The sequence below is a fragment of the Mya arenaria genome, chromosome 11 (genome assembly GCF_026914265.1).
Source record: "Mya arenaria isolate MELC-2E11 chromosome 11, ASM2691426v1".
Taxonomy (NCBI): domain Eukaryota; kingdom Metazoa; phylum Mollusca; class Bivalvia; order Myida; family Myidae; genus Mya; species Mya arenaria.
Window position 1 is genome coordinate 23,742,554 of NC_069132.1, and position 21,776 is coordinate 23,764,329.

The 21,776-nt window shown below is 34.9% G+C and overlaps 1 protein-coding gene across 6 annotated transcripts in view; it reads right to left on the reverse strand.

Moving 5' to 3' along the window:
- LOC128209684 (pleckstrin homology domain-containing family H member 1-like) overlaps window positions 1–21,776 on the reverse strand; it is a 105,601-nt gene that overhangs the window by 54,593 nt on the left and 29,232 nt on the right. For 2 of the 6 annotated variants that reach the window (XM_052913840.1, XM_052913839.1), the window contains exon 1: window positions 177–534. Coding sequence is in view for 4 of the 6 variants with exons in the window: in XM_052913837.1 (XP_052769797.1) it covers window positions 2,836–2,898; window positions 12,223–12,303 (144 nt within the window). In the remaining 2 variants the exon portion in view is untranslated. Of the gene's footprint in view, window positions 1–176; window positions 535–2,835; window positions 2,899–3,176; window positions 3,356–12,222; window positions 12,728–12,929; window positions 13,164–21,776 lie in introns of those variants that run through there. The other 4 variants (XM_052913837.1, XM_052913836.1, XM_052913838.1 and 1 more) reach the window with 4 other exon arrangements.

Here is a 21,776-nt window from a genome sequence, read left to right on the forward strand (position 1 = left end):
GACAGACAGTAGTAGGCAGACAGACAAGCAAACGGATAAGTAGGTAGACAGGCAGACAAAGATAAACAGACAAACAAAATGATGTGTCTCCTTTTCAGACTTTTTCAGAAAAAAGATTTAGATAATAATTTACAAGTAAAATAACTTATTATAATGAAGAAGAAAAGACAACTCACATCAGTATGAATATTCCATGGAACCAATATAAACTACCAAAACTAGAACCACTCTTTATACAAGAAGATATTGATCATACAAGAATAAAACAATTAATAAAGCTATTCTTTCAGTGACATCCCAATTAACTAAACAGACAATTAAACATGCATTAAAATAGGCATGTCAAATTAAACCACTTCCTTTATTCCATCATTGTAGTACATCAAGTATATAAAGTATTTAAGAACATTTCTGCACTTCACAAAAACATGTTAAATACACTGTATATCCCATATATATCGGTCACAGATAATGCTATAACCAACTAATCATTTAACTCATCCCTCTACAATATTTCGATATTAAATATCACCATCTTTCTATGCATGTGACAAACATCATATTTTTCAGCGTAATAAAACTTTGATGTTGAAATAAATCAAAATAAATTGAATGAATGAACTAGCAGGCAAGCAGCAAAAAAATTCAAAGTTCAGCGTGATGCATCAGTGAAATAGTTAAACTAAAAGTTTATACATTTTAAATCGTGTTAGTAGAATCATTTATAATGTACGCCAGTATTTTATGCCCTTTATATTCAAGAGTATACAGATTTAAAAACTGGACAATATCATAACTACTGAAATAGTACATCAAAACCGAGGTTTAAGCAAGATTTACTTAAAATGGAATATAACAAATTAGTTTTATTTGTATACCATCCACACCGTTTAATATACAGGTGTTAACATAATAGATGTATGCCCATGGGCAATTCATAATCAAAGATCTTAAAGAAGAAATTAATCAGATGAAAGGATAAACCTGCCAACTCTTTTGTAACAAACTATCACAATAATTATTCATTTTCAATAACCGACGAAAATAACTAAACAACTATCACATCCCGTTAATTAAGAATGCTTGATAAATTTACACAGTTATACATGCAGTTTATATTCCTGATTTCAAACACAATAATTTTATTTAATATTATATTGAAGAAATAGACAAGAACATTTGTTCATCATCACTTTAGGACTACTTCGTTCACGTTGACCAAAATTTGACACCGTTCTCTATCAATAAATCAATGTTTTGTTTTAAAGTTATCTTCACATAAATATTCATACTGTAATTACTTGATGGATGAAGGTTTAATGACTGATGGTTTATGAAATGTAAACATCAGTATTATCTGAATGTTAGAATTCATATAAGCTTCAGTAAGTATCTGTCTAACTTTGGTTTGAATGCATGTCAACATGAAATAGTTTAAGCCCATAATTACAAATATTCTGATTTTCCCAAGCTAAACCTCCAGTACAAACAAAATTATACCATTTTAATATACATATGTTACTTAGGAAACAATAAAGTCATTGGTTTGTCACATGAATTTCAATCGCTTGAAATTCACCTTTTATTTGTACCAGCATGGGAAAACCCAGCTCTGTGAATTCCGAGCTGTATCTATTCGCCAGCTCTCCTTGATAAGTAATAGTCAGTGTGTATTTTTGATTTTCTAAATGATTACAACCTGGCTCTGACTTAAATTGTTTAGAAGAGCAAAACTAAACGCTACCTTTCTTAGTGTTAAGAGCAAAATGCCTATTGAATGCCTCCAAACCTAACCATGCTTGTACATAACTCACTTAAACAACCAACAAATGACTAAATGAAAATTTGGCGGATGTTTTCAATACTAAATGGAAATTTGGCGGGTGTTTTTAATACTAAATGAAAATTAGGCGTTTGTTTTCAATACTAAATGAAAATTTGGAATTTGATTTCAATACTGATGGAAATTTTGCATTTGTTTTCAATACTAAATGAAAATTTGGAATTTGATTTTAATACTAATGGAAATTTGGAGTTTGATTTCAATACAAATGGAAATTTGGAATTTGATTTTAATACTAATGGAAATTTGGCATTTGTTTTCAATTCTAATGGAAATTTGGAATTTGATTTCAATACAAATGGAAATTTGGAATTTGATTTCAATACTTATGGAAATTTGGCGTTTGTTTTCAACACAAATGGAAATTTGGAATTTGATTTCAATACTAATGGAATTTTGGCGTTTGTTTTCAATACTAATGGAAATTTGGAATTTGATTTCAATGCTAATGGAAATTTGGGGTGTTTTCAATACAAAATGGAAATTTGTCAGTTATAATCTGCTTTATGGAATTTTAGTGATCCCATTGGTAGAGGCATGAGCTTGAACACTTAATTCATTTAGAATAAAACCTTCATTTTCAGCCAATGAAATTGCAGATAGGAAATTATTAAGTACTACGCTTAACCATCAAGAACTTCCACTTTCAAGGGTGTTAAAAGGTCTGCCTACTGCCACTCATCTGATACACACTCTCTGCATCAGATTTTGCGTTGACAATGTATCAACCAATTACATGTCGGTAGTATTCTAAGACAGTTAGATAATCTAAAGTGATATTTAAATGATGAAGAACGGCTCCTTTGCTACGCTCACTCCGCCCATACTTAATAATCAAAATGTTACTTCATGTCATCTAATTATTACTAAGAGACAATTAATAAGGACTCAGTTAATGGATGGCTCACTTTGAGCACATAAGCTCAATGTTAAATGTTCCTCAAGGGAGGTAACACTGTCTAAGCACATTTGCTATAAGCAGCAAGAGTTACCTTTTCTTCTGCATTTTCTGCCCGGATTTCTGCATCCACTTTCCGCCTCTCCAAGTCTTTCATCTGTAAATATAAAGAAAAAATATCTATATATTACAGATAAGGTGCTAAATAAGCAGGACTTTTATGTATATTAAATTATAAACTTATTTCTCTAGGTTGCCCCAATTAGAAAGAACTCAAAAACATGAAAAATCATTATAAGAAATGATATACATTAAATAGACTTTTCTTAGATAAATTCATATCAAACACAATCACAAATGTATCAATCACATATATTCAATTGTAATGAGTATTGAAAATAATTCCTCACGTGTAATGTACTTTATATAACTTACAGGATGTTATTCTGTACTATTGAAAGAGAAAAATATTTCCCTGCAATTTTTAAACTCGGAAACCTTTCCGCTAAATTCCAAAGTGCCAATTTATTAAGATGTAGTGATAGTTCAAAACAAACACCTCACTTTCTTACAATCTGCCCTGGTAAATGACATTTCACTGCCAAAACGTACAAGGTAACAAAAAAACAACATCTCGTAAACAAAACTCTGTACAAATTCTGGCATACCTTTTCAATGGTAACAGTGTTGCCAAAAATAACTGAACAATTTACTAAGCAGTATAATATATAAACCAGGCTTGGTGCTTACTCTGATAGGAAAACCCAGTATCATTGTGTTCTATTAATATATTTTATGTGCCAATTATTGCATCCAGCATTTTCCCTAATGCTACTGTTTTAGATTTTGTATAACATTACAGCACAATCTGCCAATTGCTTCAAGTGTAGTGAATAATTCACTTCCATAATTTAGTTCTGTCACAAGTTGTCAGAACATGACAGGACTGTTTAAGACTTTTGTAAAAAAAAAAGCAGTAAAAGTAACATGGAAGATTTTTAAATGGGGCATGTGAGTCTGGTTGGTCAGGTTATCAGGCTGACCAAGTGGGTTTCTATCCAGGTTCTACGGTTCCCCCCACAACACAAGACCATACTTTCCCGCAACATCATGACAATGAGAGTAACTAAGCATAAGTTAATATATTTAATATCATTGTTAAACAAATACAAGTTTACCTTGATATCAAAATGCTCATCCTACCAAGGTTTCAAATTCTCAATTGGACTACATAACTAATTTGAACACTATGTACATTATTCTGGGAGCTATATTGGCAAAACCTTCTCAATAAAACATCTTCTTTTCTTATTTTTACAGATCTTTATTGGCCTTAATTGTTTCACACTGGTCAATGAAACACTACCAGGAGTTTCATCAATAATGCCATTTGGTGTCCAATCAGCACATCCTATTCTGTTATATGAGCTTATTGTGCAGTTTATGTAATAAACTGTGAAATCATTAATATTTGTGGTCATTAATTATGCCCCCCTTCAAAGAAGAGGGGTATATCGCTTTGCACATGTCAGTCGGTCAGTCGGTCGGTTGGTCGGTTGGTCCGTCAGTAGACCAAAGCTTGTCCGAGTGATAACTCGACAATTCCTGGACCTATTGTCATCAAACTTGACATAAAGGTTGAGCCTGGCAAGTAGATGACCCCTATTGATTTAAGGGGTCATCGGGTCAAAGGTCATGGTGACAGTGACTTTTAATGGGGAAAGCTTGTCTGAGTGATAACTCAACAATGCCTAGACCTATGGCCAACAAATTTGACAATGAGGCTGGGCCTAACCAGTAGATAACCCCTATTGATTTGAGGGGCCATGGGGTTAAAGGTCAAGGTCACAGTAACCTTGAATGCTAAAAGGTTGTCCAAGTGCTAACTCGACAATGCCTGCACTATGGCCCTCAGACTTGACTGGGAGGTTGAGCCTGACCAGTAGATGACCCCTATTGATTTAAGGGTTCATTGGGTCAAAGGTCATGGTCACAGTGACCTTGAATGCAAAAAGCTTGTCTATGTGATAGCTTAACAATGCCTGCGCCCATGGTCCTCAAACTTGACATTTAGGTTGGGATGACCAGTAAATGATCCCTATGGATTTTGAGGTCATAGAGTCAAAGGTCAACATCACAACTCCTATTGGTCATTAAGATTACATCATATTTACTTATTCCATGCTGTTTAGAGGATACATGTTTATCTGCAAATATCAGTCATCATCTGATCATGATTAAAAAAACTGACCCTACGATCCTCACACTTTGAATCATGTCATAATCTTAAAACTGCCTCAAAGGAATCCAATGTTAATGAAAAACCAGCTGTCATTTTAGTCCATGCATATTTCATTCAACTGTCCAAATATCTTGACAACATGGCGCTCAGGGGGGGCATAATGTTTAACAAACTTTTCATGGATTACTGTTAATATGTTATATATTATTTCACTTCAATGAAAATCAATTTACTTGCATTCTATGATTTTTGTATGACATTGCAGGAATATTTAAAACCCTGATTATTAGTCTAGTCATATTGTGACAAAATTTTATCAAATTGTGCACTTTTGGTTAAAATTATGAAACTTTTCCTGTTGACACATATGCATGTTTAGGTAAAAAAAGCTCAGGACCCACTTAATTTAGTCCAAGATGGACACCAAAATCCAAGATGACCACCAGCATCCTTATTATTATGAAGACTTGAACTGTCATCTGAATAAATATTTGTTTTTTTCTTTGCTTTCTGGTGGTTTATACAGAATTGTCAGCGAAATAAAATGATATTTCACTGTTTCCCTGTGTCAAACAGTGTAATAACATTTTGATAGTTTTCACTGTCTTTAAATTTTCGCCCACTGTCACTTCAAAATCAAATGTCAGAGCACACAGGGTTGGGACACCTTGATTTCAACTGCGTAATTTCCGAAATACTTTTTAGGCATATTATTATTATAAAAAGAAAAAAAAAATGTTTATTTACCTATTTGTACTTTCTTTGAGACCATAATGCTATCAAATTGGTATGCTAAAATTTCAAATACATTAACTTATTAAAGCTATCACACTCCTGTTTCAGCTGATACTTTGAAAGTTGTCAACTTCAAACACATTCTTGATTCTTATTTTTTTTATTCTCTTAAAATACTGCAACATAATATCGTTTAGTGAATAAGACTTGTATTAAATGCAGATATCGATATTTCCAGTGAATAATATTACCTTCATCATTATCGCTAATTCTCTTTTCAACACATACTAATGGCATTTTACCCGGTATTACAAAACAAAAATGTTATCAAATACCATATAAGCAAGTGCAAAAAATACATGAGGTGCAAATTTGCATACGCTGCATGAAAACGCAACAATTCGTAATGAATAGATGATATAACTTCATCTCAAAATTAAGGTCAAAATCATTTGAATATCGAAATGCAAACATGACCAATATCAACAGCGCTACTACTTATATCTTGGTTTTATTTGAGAAAGTCATATCATTAATCAAATCTCAAAACAGATTTTATCATAGTTCATCTCTTTTCCCATATTAAAAGTCAACCATAAAATGACCAGACTTTAGCGCATCCAGTGCTAAACAAGCAACATATTAAATATCCTTCCCTCACACTTTATAAACACACTTGCGCATTCTCTCACTCATTCAATAACACACTCTCACATTCCCTCACTCTTTCACTAACACACTTGCTCCTTCCTTCACTCTTGCATTAACACACTTGCTCATACACTTACTCATTCACCAACACACTAGCTCATTCCCTCATTCTTTCACTGACACACTAACACATTCCCTCCCTCCTTTAATCACAAACACACTTGCACATTCCCTCACTCCTTCACTAACACACTAACCCAATTCCTCACTCCTCCACTGACACACTAACACATTCCCTCACTCCTTCACTAACACACTAACCCATTCCCTCACTCCTTCACTAACACATTCCCTCACTCCTTCACTGACACACTAACACATTCCCTCACTCCTTCACTAACCCATTCCCTCCCTCCTTCATGGACACACTAACACATTCCCTCACTCCTTCACTGACACTATAACACATTCCCTCCCTCCTTCACTAACATACTAACCCATATTCCCTCACTCCTTCACTGACACACTAACCCATTCCTTCACTAACACACCAACCCATTCCCTCACTCCTTCACTAACACACTAACCCATTCCCTCACGCCTTCACTGACACACTTACCCATTCCCTTGTTCCTTCACTAACACACTTATCCATTCCCTCACTCCTTCACTAACACACTAACCCATTCCCTCGTTCCTTCACTAACACAATCTCACATTCCCTCACTCTTTGACTTAAACACACTTGCTACTTCCTTCACTCTTGCATTAACACACTTGCTCATACACTAACTCATTCACCAACACACTTACTCATTCCCTCACTCTTTCACTGACACACTAACACATTCCCTCCCTCCTTTAATCATAAACACACTTGCACATTCCCTCACTCCTCCACTAACACACAAACCCATTCCCTCACTCCTTCACTGACACACTAACACATTCCCTCACTCCTTCACTAACACACTAACAAATTCCCTCACTCCTTCACTAACACACTAACACATTCCCTCACTCCTTCACTGACACACTAACCCATTCCCTCCTTCATTCACTGACACACTAACCCATTCCCCCACTCCTTCACTGACACACTAACCCATTCCCTCACTCCTTCACTGACACGCTAACACATTCCCTCACTCCTTCACTAACACACTAACCCATTCCCTCATTCCTTCACTGACACACTAACACATTCCCTCACTCCTTCACTAACACACCAACCCATTCCCTCACTCCTTCACTAACACAATCCGTTACTCCTTCAATAAAACACTTACCCTTCCCTCACTCCTTCACTTACACACTCACTCATTCCCTCATCCTTTTACTAAAACTTTCGCTCATTTCGTCACTCCTTCACTAAGAAACTTGCTCACTTCTTCACTCTTTCACTAACACATTCCCTCCCTCCTTCCCCCATACCTTCACTTACACTAATTCCTCATTAACACACTCCCTCCTACCCTTATTCTTTCACTAACACATTAACACATTCCCTGTCTGCTTCACTATAACACTCGCACATTCCCCCTCTCTTTCACTAAAACACTCACACATTCCCTGTCTCCTTCACTAACACACTCGCACATTCCCTCATTCTTTAACTAAAACACTCACACAATCCCTCACACATATTAACACACTCACACATTCCCTGTCTCTTTCACTAACACACTAACACATTCCCTCACTTTTTCACTAACACACTAACACATGATTCCCTCACTCCTTCACTAACACATTAACACATCCCTCTCTTTCACTAACACACTAACACATTCTCTGTTCCTTTCACTAACACATTCCCTGTCTCTTTCACTAACACACTAACACATTCCCTCACTCCTTCACTAACACACTAACACATGATTCCCTCACTCCATCAACTAACACACTCACACATTCTCTGTTTCTTTCACAATCACATTCCCTGTCTCTTTCACTAACACACTAACACATTCCCTCACTCCTTCACTAACACACTCACTCATTTCTTCAATAGAACCCTCACTCATTATGTTTTTAAGAATTATATAAAGTCTCAATCCATCAACAGCATTCCCAAAAGGCAACATGATGCAATATTTATATTATGTGATCTTGGTTAACAAACAAGATCAACACATCAGCCCTGGAGACTTATAATAAATTTCCTCAAATAGGTGGAGTATTGATCACAATTCCCTGTAGATAAATGAAATGTGAAATAAATTGTGCTGTAAAGGGACAGATAATTACTAGATAAGTACATATTTATGTAAAATATAAAGCTCCTCGCCAAAAGTCCTAAATTGACTACATCTAATGTCTGCTTATAAAGCTTAATCAATATACTATACCCTAGGTTACAGTGACAATTTGCATACCCTCCCTGAGAGGTGTTTAAATTGAAGAAAATATATAGATATATATAAACAACAACTACCAGAAATGAAGAGAAAGCTACACATTAACAATGTGATTTATTCTGTCTATACAACTTTTCATATGAATTCAAGATCAAACTAAGATTCATAAATGGTTACATAAAATAGACTTAAATTTCTAGAAAAAATCCTTTCTTGTAACAAATAACTTATTTTTCCTTAAAGAATCAGTAACACAATTGTTTTCGGAAACAAAACAACACCACAATGTAAAATCAGGCCTTGTACCAGTAATAAATGAGGCCCTTCTATAAACAAACACCCAGAGACATTGCACACACATATCTACCACAGGAATTATTTACACACTCACTTTTCATTTTAGATATCCAGACCTCTGTAAACTGATAGACTTGTAAATATTTAGATTTCTTGGAATATGAAAGTCTTCTGATAAAAAATCATTTTTTTTTCATCTTTGCTGTTGGTACCAGGGAAACATAAAAAACCCAGTTAAGATGAACTTTCTTCTGACAATCAGTAAATAACATTTGCAGTAATGAAACTTGGCCACAACTCTTCCACAGACTAGAGACCCACAAGCAAATGCAAACACTTGTCAGTTTTCTTTGGTTAAAAGAGGCATAACTCTAAAACAGTGTTATCCAGAGTGACTTAACTTCCTACATAAATGTCATTGTAAGCATGAGTACAATACAGCATACTTAAATTTATAATCGTGAATGTTGTCTTGGTTTTGAAAATGCATGGATGATGATGACAAAAAAGGCTATGGTAATACTGTCCCTGTCTTTTTTTACTGATTTTCTTTAGAAAAAATACTGGAATCAATATATAATTCTTTGCAGGGAATACAAAACTTAGAATAAATGAATAATTTTAAAAAATCGCTTTTTCAAACCATCATTTAATATTAAGGAACGATGAGGACTAAAGAATCATTAAGTCAACATCTGCTATTTTGACATGTTATTATCTTTACAATATTCTGTGCCTGTCTTTTGGCATGCTTCATCATTTTGGTCCATTATTTATCTTAATCAATCAACTTTCTGGTAATCAATTTGACAGACTTTCAGACAGGAATGTGAACTATTTGAAATAGAATTGACAGCCAATGTCTTGGTTAATGTTTTCAATGTACACATGACTTATGTGAATTTTAAATGCTTGGTGACCCCATATTATGTTGCTATCATTTAAGGGGTTTATTTGCTGAGAAAGAATGTCGAAATAATACTGAAAAATAACACTACAAAGAAGGTTTTTTGGCCTTGACATAATGCAAAATTAGGTAATTTCAGAACTTAAGGCCACACCAAATTGATATTTCGTTCCGCGGATTTACCGCTCCTATTTTTTTGAAAATGTAAAAAAAATATTTTTATTTTTTTTGTGCGCCCGCACCTCCATTTTGATCGCAAAGCAGATTTTTTTCAGGTAATAATTTATTAAAAGGCTAAAAATAATCAAGTATAATTTTTCTACGCTAGTTTTCTTGTTTTTGTAAAGGGAAGTTACCGATGCGTAGTGTTTTTATACTGTATATCGATTGGTTTAGCATGGGTTCAATAAATTCAATAAAAATGGCCGCTTCCGGTATAAACAATGTGGCTCGAAGTTTGGAAATTAAATCTTATTTTTGACAATAAATGTTTTGAGCATGCTTGAAGTCATTGTTGATCGTCTCATACACTAAAGGATCATTATTTAAAGCAATCATTACGCAATAAAGCATGTGTATCTGAGACTGGTAGCGATTATATTGCGTAATTAGTGACTCGATTTGAATGGAAATCGGAATGATCAACTTAGTACTATTTTATTCAAGTCATAATACAAGGGACCAACATTTTACCTCGTTACGACGATGCTGAAGATGTCACAGGTCAACTTAACTGGAACATGAGTCATTGTTTGGTCCAAATTGATGTATCAAGCTCATTTTTTATCAAATTCTGACAAAGCAACAGTTTTGAACAAACATCTTTTCACAAATAGCGATATAAACACTGGTCTGGATATACCTCAATATAAGTAAGCCTAAGTTTATCACCTTATATTTTGTTTTTATTCCGGGATTGTAATGCACTTGTCAATTGTAACCACTGCCCCGCCCACCCCTCACTCTTGTTTCCGTGGTATACCGGGTACAGCAGAGGCAATGGGCTGTGTTTTTACCTTTCAAGTGGCCCCGCAGTGCCTAGTGAATGTGGTTTTGTCTTCATATTGAAAATAGTCGGGAATGGGCCTCACATAGGTATTCGAGGTTGCGGGGCCATTTGGCAGGGATTTTAACAGCAGTGTGTCACTGCAGGTCGGGTATTTTACCCGGGTTTTGAGAGACCGGAAGTCAAAGTCCCCGCTATTCCGGACTTAGGGGGGGGGGGGGGGGGGGGGGGCATATACAATTGGCTGGTGCATAAAAACATCTAAATAACCAAAAAAAGTACTCTGAAAAATACTCTTGTTCTTTTTGTTTTAATAAGCACATGTCATTGCATTTCCTGTGATAATAAAAACAAAATTTAGTCTATCTTATATGGAGTCTGATGTTTGATGATGCGGGTGTGTAAGTGATCATTTTTTACAAATCCAAAATCAATCCTAAGTTATGTCTAAATACAGTTGCATATTATGTTAAACTGATTCAGGTAGATTTATATAAGTCGTTTCAAACTTTTTACCAAAAGCAGGGTTATTTATTATTATGAATGATCGTCATGTTAAAGTACGTTTTAATTACATAAGAAATTAGAAATATCCATATAATGTTTGTACTAAACACGGATGAATAAATAGTATGTATTCCAACATTTTCCCAATGTCCATTAGAGGTTCAGTTCAAGATGGCATTAAAATGGGTTTAAGGGCAATTATTTGAACAATCTTTCTCATTTATATTGAATATAAGCAAAAATATATTTTTCACTCTTCGGTTTTTATGAAAACTGACAAAAAAAAAAAAAAAAATTTCGCTCGCTCGCTCCAATTTTTTTTGGCAAAAATCCGAGGAACTAAACATTAATTTGGTGTGGCCTAAAATACAATTTAAAAAAGAGAAAAAATACAAACTGCAATAACAGTATCTGTAACATATTTATTGTCATTAAATTTTATATATGCAAACGTATGGAGCAGGCAACTCTTTCAAATGATAAGTTTATATGCGGTCACCAGGTATCAAAATGAACATTTACGCCAATGTCTGCATGAAAAGACATCTCTATTTGTACAGCAGATGCCATAAGTATTTAACACATTACAAAACTCAAATAACTGGAAGAGAAAATAATTGGACACCATGCAAGGCTCAATTTCTTACCAATTTTAGAAAACTTGTTACATAAATACTGTATTGATGTAAAATTCATGTGATAGTCTCTAAATTATATGATACAATGCACAGGGGCACTACAAACTGTTTTTCAAATCTAAAATCAATACTACCCACCCATAGGTACAGTCCATATGGCACAATGTAGGTCTGGGGTGTGGTCCATTCTTCATTCCCCAACCCTCCCCCTTCCGCCATACCAAGGGGGTAGCGAAAATGTACTGCCTCAGTAACTCCACCAGTCCAATAAGACGAAGGCTTTCTCCTCTACTAATAGCGCTGTTATAGTTATCCAAGACATTTCGCAAAATAACTGTTCAGTCTGTCCCTTTTAAATATCATCAAGGACCCTCTACTAGAGTCACCTCATATTTCTGACTTGTAACTGTAGATAATTCAGAGCTCCAGCTTTATGCTAAGCATTCCCAAAATGATGTTTGTCTACAAATTCACACAGCTTTTTTATCAGTTCATAATTCTTAGTACTGTTCTTATCATCACTGATCGACATCCTGAAAGTGTTTTCTCAATATTTTCGGCCATGTTTTTGCATTTGATTCTGAGAAATGTCGAAATTGCCACTTTAAGACATGCTCAGCATATTTATTGTGTGTTGAATATCCTATAATAGAATCATATATCAATTTGTGTTTTACAGAATTGTTTTCTATACTAAAACACAGGCACGTTTCTGCTTTTTTCTATAAATCTGGACATTTATTTAAATAAATTAATTAAATAATGATACAATTAAATTTATTTCTGTAACTTTTTTGAGCAAAATTATATATATGACATTCCACAGGAAGAAGTTATAAGCATACTTTATTTCTCTCCCCCCTAAAATCAACACCTGTACCATAATTCCCAAAATTTCCAATTTTTTTATCTATATAGAAATATCACACGGTAAATATTCCATTCGGTATTAAATTAATTCCATTCACGAATAATAGAAACAGAAGCTATAATGCATCTACTAGCTATAATTAATTCCTTGAGCAGGGAACAGGCTCATATATAGCATATGCATAAACCTTCCACATATGGAACCACTGCCTGCAAGGCCAGAATTTCACTAACATTTTCTATTGCGACCCTCTTCCATAGTCTAATCTCCCAAGAATAACTTCTGAAGCCAAAATTAGCTTGAAGAAAAAAATTCTCATCATTCTGGTTTCTAACAATGTAACAATCATGATGCTGGCTCGGTCTCATCCCAGATGGACTCCTTGACTTTGAATTGCAGCGCTTTTTTCTTGTTATATCCTTTCTGATGAGATATTACCTGTTATCAAAATATTGCAATATAGTAACCATTACTAAAATAATAAATGAAGCATATCATGTAATGTAATTAAAGATTAACCCCTTGAACTTCAACAGAACACTTAACTGGAATTCTCCACAGAGATCCATCATTTGAGAATTATAGATCTAGGTAATTATAGCTATAAAATAAATTTAAATGCTATATTTGAAACTTCAATAAAACAGTTTTCTACATTTAGATCCTCAATGCATTAGGTACAGAAACAGGTAAGTAAAAATAACTAGAAATTGAGAAACAATATATAAATACTGCCTTTCATGAGTATGCATCTTGACAACCCTCGGGTACACTATCAATAAAGGATTTAGCAGGGTCAACATAGGCGTTTCACACATTTTTTAGCTCAATACAATTTTAAATTGGTAAAAGCCATTCTGTAATCTGTACCAATGTGTAAACTTGCATCATTGACACAAGTTCCACCAAGATTGACCACAATAAATCTAATCTATGACATAATTAAAAAATACAAAATGGTGCTATACATTGAAATGTTTGATGATTATGTTTAATGGGTGCCATGGACCACACAGATTTCCAGAAATTCCCCAAAACTACTGCATTAATTGCTTTTACACTCAACACCATGATAGAAAAACAGTTTCCCTAATGACTCCTGTTAATTTTTTTTCTGTACTTGCATCATCTCTGGCATGTTACAAAGTGCATAACAATAAGTGGCTTTATCAAGTGAAATTTGTTTCATTTAAAGATTGATTCCTTGTAATCATGTAATTATGCAGTACAAGCGTTCGAGCATGAACTTGCATTAGTCCATCATTAGCATGCCAGCAATTTATGTGCATGTTTGTAATGAAGGAAAAGAAATTACACCAAATATGTACAAACTGTGATTTCTACGGACTAGTTTACATGTTCAATGGCAAAGGACTGACACCAGCTTGGATAGCAAAGGCCTTAAACATCTGCAATCGCATAGGATTACAACATCTCCAATGGCAAAGAACTGATAACATATTGGTTGGAAAAGGACTGACAAGACCTTGGATGTCAAAGGAGTGTTAACATCTGCCATGGCATAGGATTACAACATCTCCAATGGCAAAGAACTGACAATGCATTGGGAAAACAAGGACCAACAATAACCTTGCTGGCATTTTAAGGATATTGGATACAACAACTTGGATGGCAAAAGACTGACACATATTGGGTTATAATTTAGGACTGATAACTTTATTGATGGCAAATAACTGACAACTCCTTGAATACCAAATGACTTACAACATTGTGGCACAGAATCATCATGGCTTAAAATTATTCATTATACCCGTGTAAATGGCATATAGGTGCCAAATTGAACAAGATTACAGGATAACATTTTTTTTAAACAAATCTTGTTTTATAATTTCTGGACTACACTTTCAATGGTCAAAAATAGTTCAAGAATTAACTAAGCAAAATAATCTATAAACCAGGATGGATGCATACTTTAATAGAAAAAAAGGCATCATTGTGGTCTATTAATATATCTAATTAAAACACTGCAGTCAATGGTATCTATGCACCAGTCAATTGTAACCACGGCTCCCCCAGGTCCGGGGAGTCTAAGCGGGGACTTTGACTTTCGGTCCAGCCAAGTCCGGGCAAAATCCCCGCCCTGTGGGGACAAAATGCTGGTGAAACCCCCCCGCAAATGCCCCCGTGGGACTCGAGGTAATGCCCATTCCCTGCTATATTTGGCACGAGGACAAAACCACTGCATTAACCCGGCACTGAGGGGCCACCTGGAAGGTAAAAACACGGCCCATTTCCCCCGGCTAATTCCCCGGTATAACCCCTGACCTAGGGGGCCGTGGTTACAATTGACTGGTGCATTATAACTACAGTTCATCTTTATGCTGGTTTGCATTTAAGAACTTTTTAATTGGATAGTAGTTATTATTGGTTAAATATTAATGTATCAATTAACATTTTCCCTTACTTTAACGGAACAAAATATTTCACTATTTTCATAAAACTGGCTGCTGTAATTCAATCTGTAAAAAATAAAAAACGATTTGAAAGCTAATTGGCAAAAACTTCTCACATAAACAACATCTTTCTATACCAGATCATTATTGGCTTTAATGTCTCACACTGGTCAATGAAACAGTGCCAGGAGCTTCACCAATAATGTGATTGGGCCCATTATCATTACCATTTATATCCCCTCAGTGTCCATTCAGCACTTATTCTGTTAAATTTGCTTAGTGTGCATTTTTTTATGATATCCCTTGTATGCCAATTTTTGTCTAAGGAACATATAAGATACACCATGCAGCTTTGTGCCAAAACAGAAGAATAAGCATTGACTTTGAGAGTTTTATACAGACAGCCTTAGTTCTGGCATTTGATTGCATTTTGACTGACCCATAGCCATAATGTCTCTGTATGAGTAACCCTTAATGTGACCCTCATTTATGCTACCTAACTTTGGCATCATTAGTATTGATTAAAAAGAGTCATAGGAGGCAAACACTTAACTAAATGATCTGACCTTCAACTTGCATGATTTAATGACCTTGAATTACCTTAAAAATGTTCACCTTAAAAAAAAAAATTGGCTGAAATCTGCATACTGCAAATTTTCTGGCAGTCATAAATCATTAAAATAACAGATGGACATTATGGCTAAAAACAGTTTCTTTTTTACCTAAACAAGTGTTTCCTGTCATGTGACCAGTGCTGGAAAAATGGTTCATCCAACCCCATGCAAAAAAAGAAATGTCACACGCAATAATATGTCAATCAAAAAAATCTTATTCAAATTTAATGCAGTTTTAATAATATAATCAAATAAATAACTATTTGAAAAACATAAATTTACAAAATTATTCAAACTCTGTAAAAGTGTGATAAGCTTAGAAGCTCTTTAATGCTGCTGTGATTTCAAATTATGGCACGTCATAACTTCAGTAGATGGAATGAGGCACGCCCTCATTGGTGGAATGTGTACTGACTGTTTCAAATGTCAAACTTAATAAAATTTGAAAGTTTAAGGAATGCATGAAAAAAATATAAATCATGTGGTTTCGGGGAGTAAGGATGGGAAAATCTGACGGGAATACTGCAGCCCTGGTAACTCGGCATGGGTATTAACCAGCTTTTGCACAAACCCTTGGTTCAGATTTCCGAATCCGCACTAAAAACACATGAATGAAAATTATATGCTCTCATGAATATGGTTCAAATAATCTTAAAAATACCTCATCATAGTAATAATTAACATTTGTCTTAATTCTATATGTATTACATATTGAACCTTGATCCGTCAACAATGGTCTCTCGAGGTTAACAAGACTCACTGACACCCTCAAAAAATGAAGGATCGAAATATATATATATAAATGTGACCCTGGTTCACAGACAGCATAAACACAGGACATTGAGACATTATCTTGTCAAATAAATTTCTAAAAATCAGTAGAATATCATCACAATATTCCTTCATGTGAAATAAAATGCACTGTAAAGGGACAAGTAAATACTAGATAAGCAAATATTGACACCACGCCACGAGAAACATCAAGTTCCACTGAGCCAAGGAGCCTGAAGTTTCTGTAACTGGATGTCTGCTATATAGTTAATCAATATAAGTACAAAACCATGATACCATGAGGGGTTTCTCACGCCTCTAGTTGTTTTTTTAATAGCAGAAACTGTATATAAACAACAATTACCAGTAATTAAGTAAAACCTACACCTTAATTTGATTGATAGATTGTTGTTAGTTCAGTATGAAAAAGTTTCGATCTATAAAGTATTCTGTCTATACAACTTTTAGTAATAAATTTAAAATCCAACTAAGATTCAGAAATTCTCTTTCATAAAAAATCCTTTCTAATGTAACACATGATTTATTTTTTCTAAAAGAATTAGGTAACACAATTGTTTTTCGGAAACAAAACAACTCCAGAATGTAAAATCAGGCCATGTATCAGTTATAAATGAGGCCCTTCTGTAAACAAACACCCAGAGACATTGCACACACATATCTACCACAGGAATTATTTACACACTCACTTTTCATTTTAGATATCCAGACCTCTGTAACCTGATAGACTTGTAAATATTTAGAATTCTTGGAATATGAAAGTCTTCTGATAAAAAAATCCAAAAAAATCTTATCTTTCCTGTTGGTACAAGGGAAACATAAATACCGGTATATGTACTTTCTTCTCACACTCAGGAAATAAGACTTGCAGTAATGAAACTTGGCCTTAACTCTTCCACAGACAAGAGCCCCACAAGTAAAATCAAACTCTCGTTGTTATTTTCATTGGTTACATAATGTCCAGAGTGTCTGAACGTCATAGTTCCTACAGATTTGTTATTATAACCATGTGTACTTTGTTAATCTGTATCTTAATTAATATCTTGAATGTTGTCATGGTTCTGAAAATATGCATGGTGACAACAACAGCAATGATGACAACAACACCAAGACTTTGATCATACCTAAGCTGTTTTACTGGACACTGATAATAATCCTTTGAGCAGAATACTACATTATTTCAAAAAATAATTTATAAAAAAAATCTTTTTTTTCAAGTAATCATTTTATGCATTACAAGAAATGGAGGACACAAAATCATTTAGACAGCATCGGCTGTTTGAGAGACAAGACATCTTGACATTTATCTACACAATATTGTGAGCCTTTCTTTTAGAGGCTTCATCATTTTGTTGCTTAATTTTTCTGCATCAAATTTCTAGAATTTTTGTAGTTATAATGATTATACTAGAGCTGTGCTGTATCATTTTGTCAGACTTTCAGACAGAAATGTAAAATATTTGTAATGGAATTGACAGACAACACGGGTGCGAAACAGTGGCTCCAGCTCTTTAAGGAGTTGTGTATAAAAAAGAGCCAATGACACTTCCGAGCTAGAGCAAAAGAACGGATATCATCGTAAAACGTGAGTATGACTCGTTATTTTATCTAATATCACAATTATGAGGGCTTATTTGAGAAATCGGGGAATGTAGTGCCATATAAATATGTTTAATCTTCACACATATTTCGGTTATTTTGTAAACATATTGTTTGTGGAGTTATAAAACCGATTCTCCCATCAAACACATACATGTTTACAAACGAAAGTAGAACATTTTCACCAATCTTCAGCTGAATTTCACTCAAGAAGCTTACATTTAAGATAAAACCAGTATTATCGAGTGCTTTTATTTTGTCGGGAATAACAATGACCGCCTGTTTACCGGAATAAGCATGTTTATACTCTTTTTCTGGGTTGAGCTGGAGCCAAAAGCCAGGGAGCTGGAGCTCAGTTAAATTTTACATAGGGTATTCATCTATCCAGTCTATCGTCTGCTGATATAAATATGGGGCAATTAAGTAAACAACAACACGAAATCTCTTCACTGCGCGTGCTCCGACGTCACACAGTGTACCGTTATATCTGCATTTTTTCTCATGGCGCGTGTCAGTATAATTAGTTTGACAGATATATCAAATCAATAAATTGGAATCTTAATATGATGTAGGTACCTATTAAACTGTCAATTTGATTAAGCAAACAAATGACAATGCGAATATGAATCCTTTATATTCGTCGCCAATCAAGGGACAATATTGCCTAAAGCATTATTGCTAAACAAACACCTATTCATGCCTCGGCTTTTCGCAGTTATGTTATTGAAGCCATTTATTTTGCCGAAGAACTTCATTGGTGTCTTCAATAAAAAAATAAACTAAAACAAACATATGTTGTTATTGATTAATTATTACAATTTCGATAAGTAACGACCTGTCCTGCAAACTTATGTACTCATTTTTAAACTACCTCCAAATAGAGAGCTCACAGTTGACCGCCATTTTCTTTGAGTAAAACAAAAACTGTTACCGCGAAAGTCGATAATTGTCTGTTGAGCTTGAACATTTTTACACATTAGGAAGAATTTTAGCATTTTAGATTTGCTTAAAAATTGACCCCGTCTTATAAGCGAGTCAAAACAAAATGCACCAGACTTCATGGGCAAAGTTAGGGGGCTGTCTTATAAGCGAATCGCCTTATAGTCGAGAAAATACGGTACCTTGCACACTACAAAATGTTATTTCAGTTCTAAAATCAATACTACCCACCCATAGGTACAGTCCATATGGCACAATGTAGGTCTGGGGTGTGGTCCATTCTTCATTCCCCAACCCTCCCCCTTCCGCCATACCAAGGGGGTGGCGAAATTGTACTGCCTCAGTAACTCCACCAGTCCAATAAGACGAAGGCTTTCTCCTCTACTAATAGCGCTGTTATAGTTATCCAAGACATTTCGAAAAATAACTGTTGAGCCTGTCCATGTTTCAAAAGAAGTTTTGTTCTTCTACCAGTGTCACCCTATATTTCTAAGTAATAAACTGTGGATAATTCCTAGTTTCACCTAGGCTAATCAAACATTCCTTAACTGATTTTTGTTTCTTTTAACTTTAAAGTCATACAGTGTAACTAGTACTGTTCTAATCATCACTGACTGACTATCTCGAAAGTGTTTCTGCCATTTTTGTTTTAAATTGCACTCAAAGACATTATCAACATATCTATCTTTGCTTAAATATTGTGCTTTACAAAAACGCTTTTAACGTCTTTTTTTCTAATAAAACAAAAAAAATATAACACTGCTTTGATCTTTAATTCTAGACCCTTCAATGAAAACATATAATAATGATACAATTTTATTTCATTCTTAAAAACTATTTCAAGCACATAAAATTATACATGACATACTACAGGATATAGTAATAAAAATACTTTCATCCCCTGAGCAAACACCTCCCTCCCCCTTAAAAACACGCACAAAACACCTGTACCATAAATCCCATCAATTTCCAAATTCTATGTTTTTAACTTATTATATAACAAGAGATGTTTGTCAAACATTATGCCCCCTGAGCGCCAAGTTGCCAGAAATATTTGGACAATTGAATGAAATATGCATGGACTGAAATGACAGCTGATTTGTCATTGGATGCATATGAGGCAGGTCATCTACTTATGATAACTTAAGAAGGCAAATAAATGCCCAACTAAAATAGTAACATAAAAGAAAATCATTTCTATACAAACATTTATACATCAATCCCAATCATCTGTGCATGCATTAAAAAAATATGGACAATCAGAAAACCTTTTTTCAGCTTACAGTCACACTGACCTTGACCTTTGACCCACTGACCTCAAAATCAATAGGGTTCATCTGCTGGTCATGACCAATAAGCCTACCTAGTATGAGGTCCCTGGGTCAAAGCGTTCTCAAGTTATTGATCGGAAACCGTTTTTCATGTTAAGGTCACACTGACCTTGACCTTTGACCCACTGACCTCAAAATCAATAGGGTTCATCTGCTGGTCATGACCAATACACCTACCAAGTATGAGGTCCCTGGGTCAAAGCGTTCTCAAGTTATTGATCGGAAACCGTTTTTCATGTAAAGGTCACACTGACCTTGACCTTTGACCCACTGACCTCAAAATCAATAGGGTTCATCTGCTGGTCATGACCAATAAGCCTACCTAGTATGAGGTCCCTGGGTCAAAGCGTTCTCAAGTTATTGATCGGAAACCGTTTTTCATGTTAAGGTCACACTGACCTTGACCTTTGACCCACTGACCTCAAAATCAATAGGGTTCATCTGCTGGTCATGACCAATACACCTACCAAGTATGAGGTCCCTGGGTCAAAGCGTTCTCAAGTTATTGATCGGAAACCGTTTTTCATGTAAAGGTCACACTGACCTTGACCTTTGACCCACTGACCTCAAAATCAATAGGGTTCATCTGCTGGTGATGACCAATACACATACCAAGTATGAGGTCCCTCGGTCAAAGCGTTCTCAAGTTATTGATCGGAAACCATTTGGTATTCCTACCGACCGACCGACCGACCGACCGACAGACAGACAGACCGACCGACCGACATGTGCAAAACAATATACCCCACTTTTTTCAAAAGGGGGCATAAATATCACATGGTAATTATTTCATTCACCAATTAATAGAAACAGAAGCACTAATACTCCTCCTTAGAAACATCCACTGGCTATAATTAATTCATTCAGCAGATATCAGGCTCATAATAACATAAACATAACCTCCTACCAATGGAACCACTGGCTGCAAAGCCAGAATTCCACTAGCATTTTCTATTGTGACCCTCTTCCACAGTCTAATCTCCCAAGAATAACTTCTGAAGCCAAAATTAGCTTATAGAAAAAAATCCCATTATTCTGGTTTCTAAAAATATAATATGTTGCGGGCTTGTTCTGATTCCAGATACACAGACCACTTGACTAAAACTGCAGGGCTAATTTTCTTGTACTATTTTCT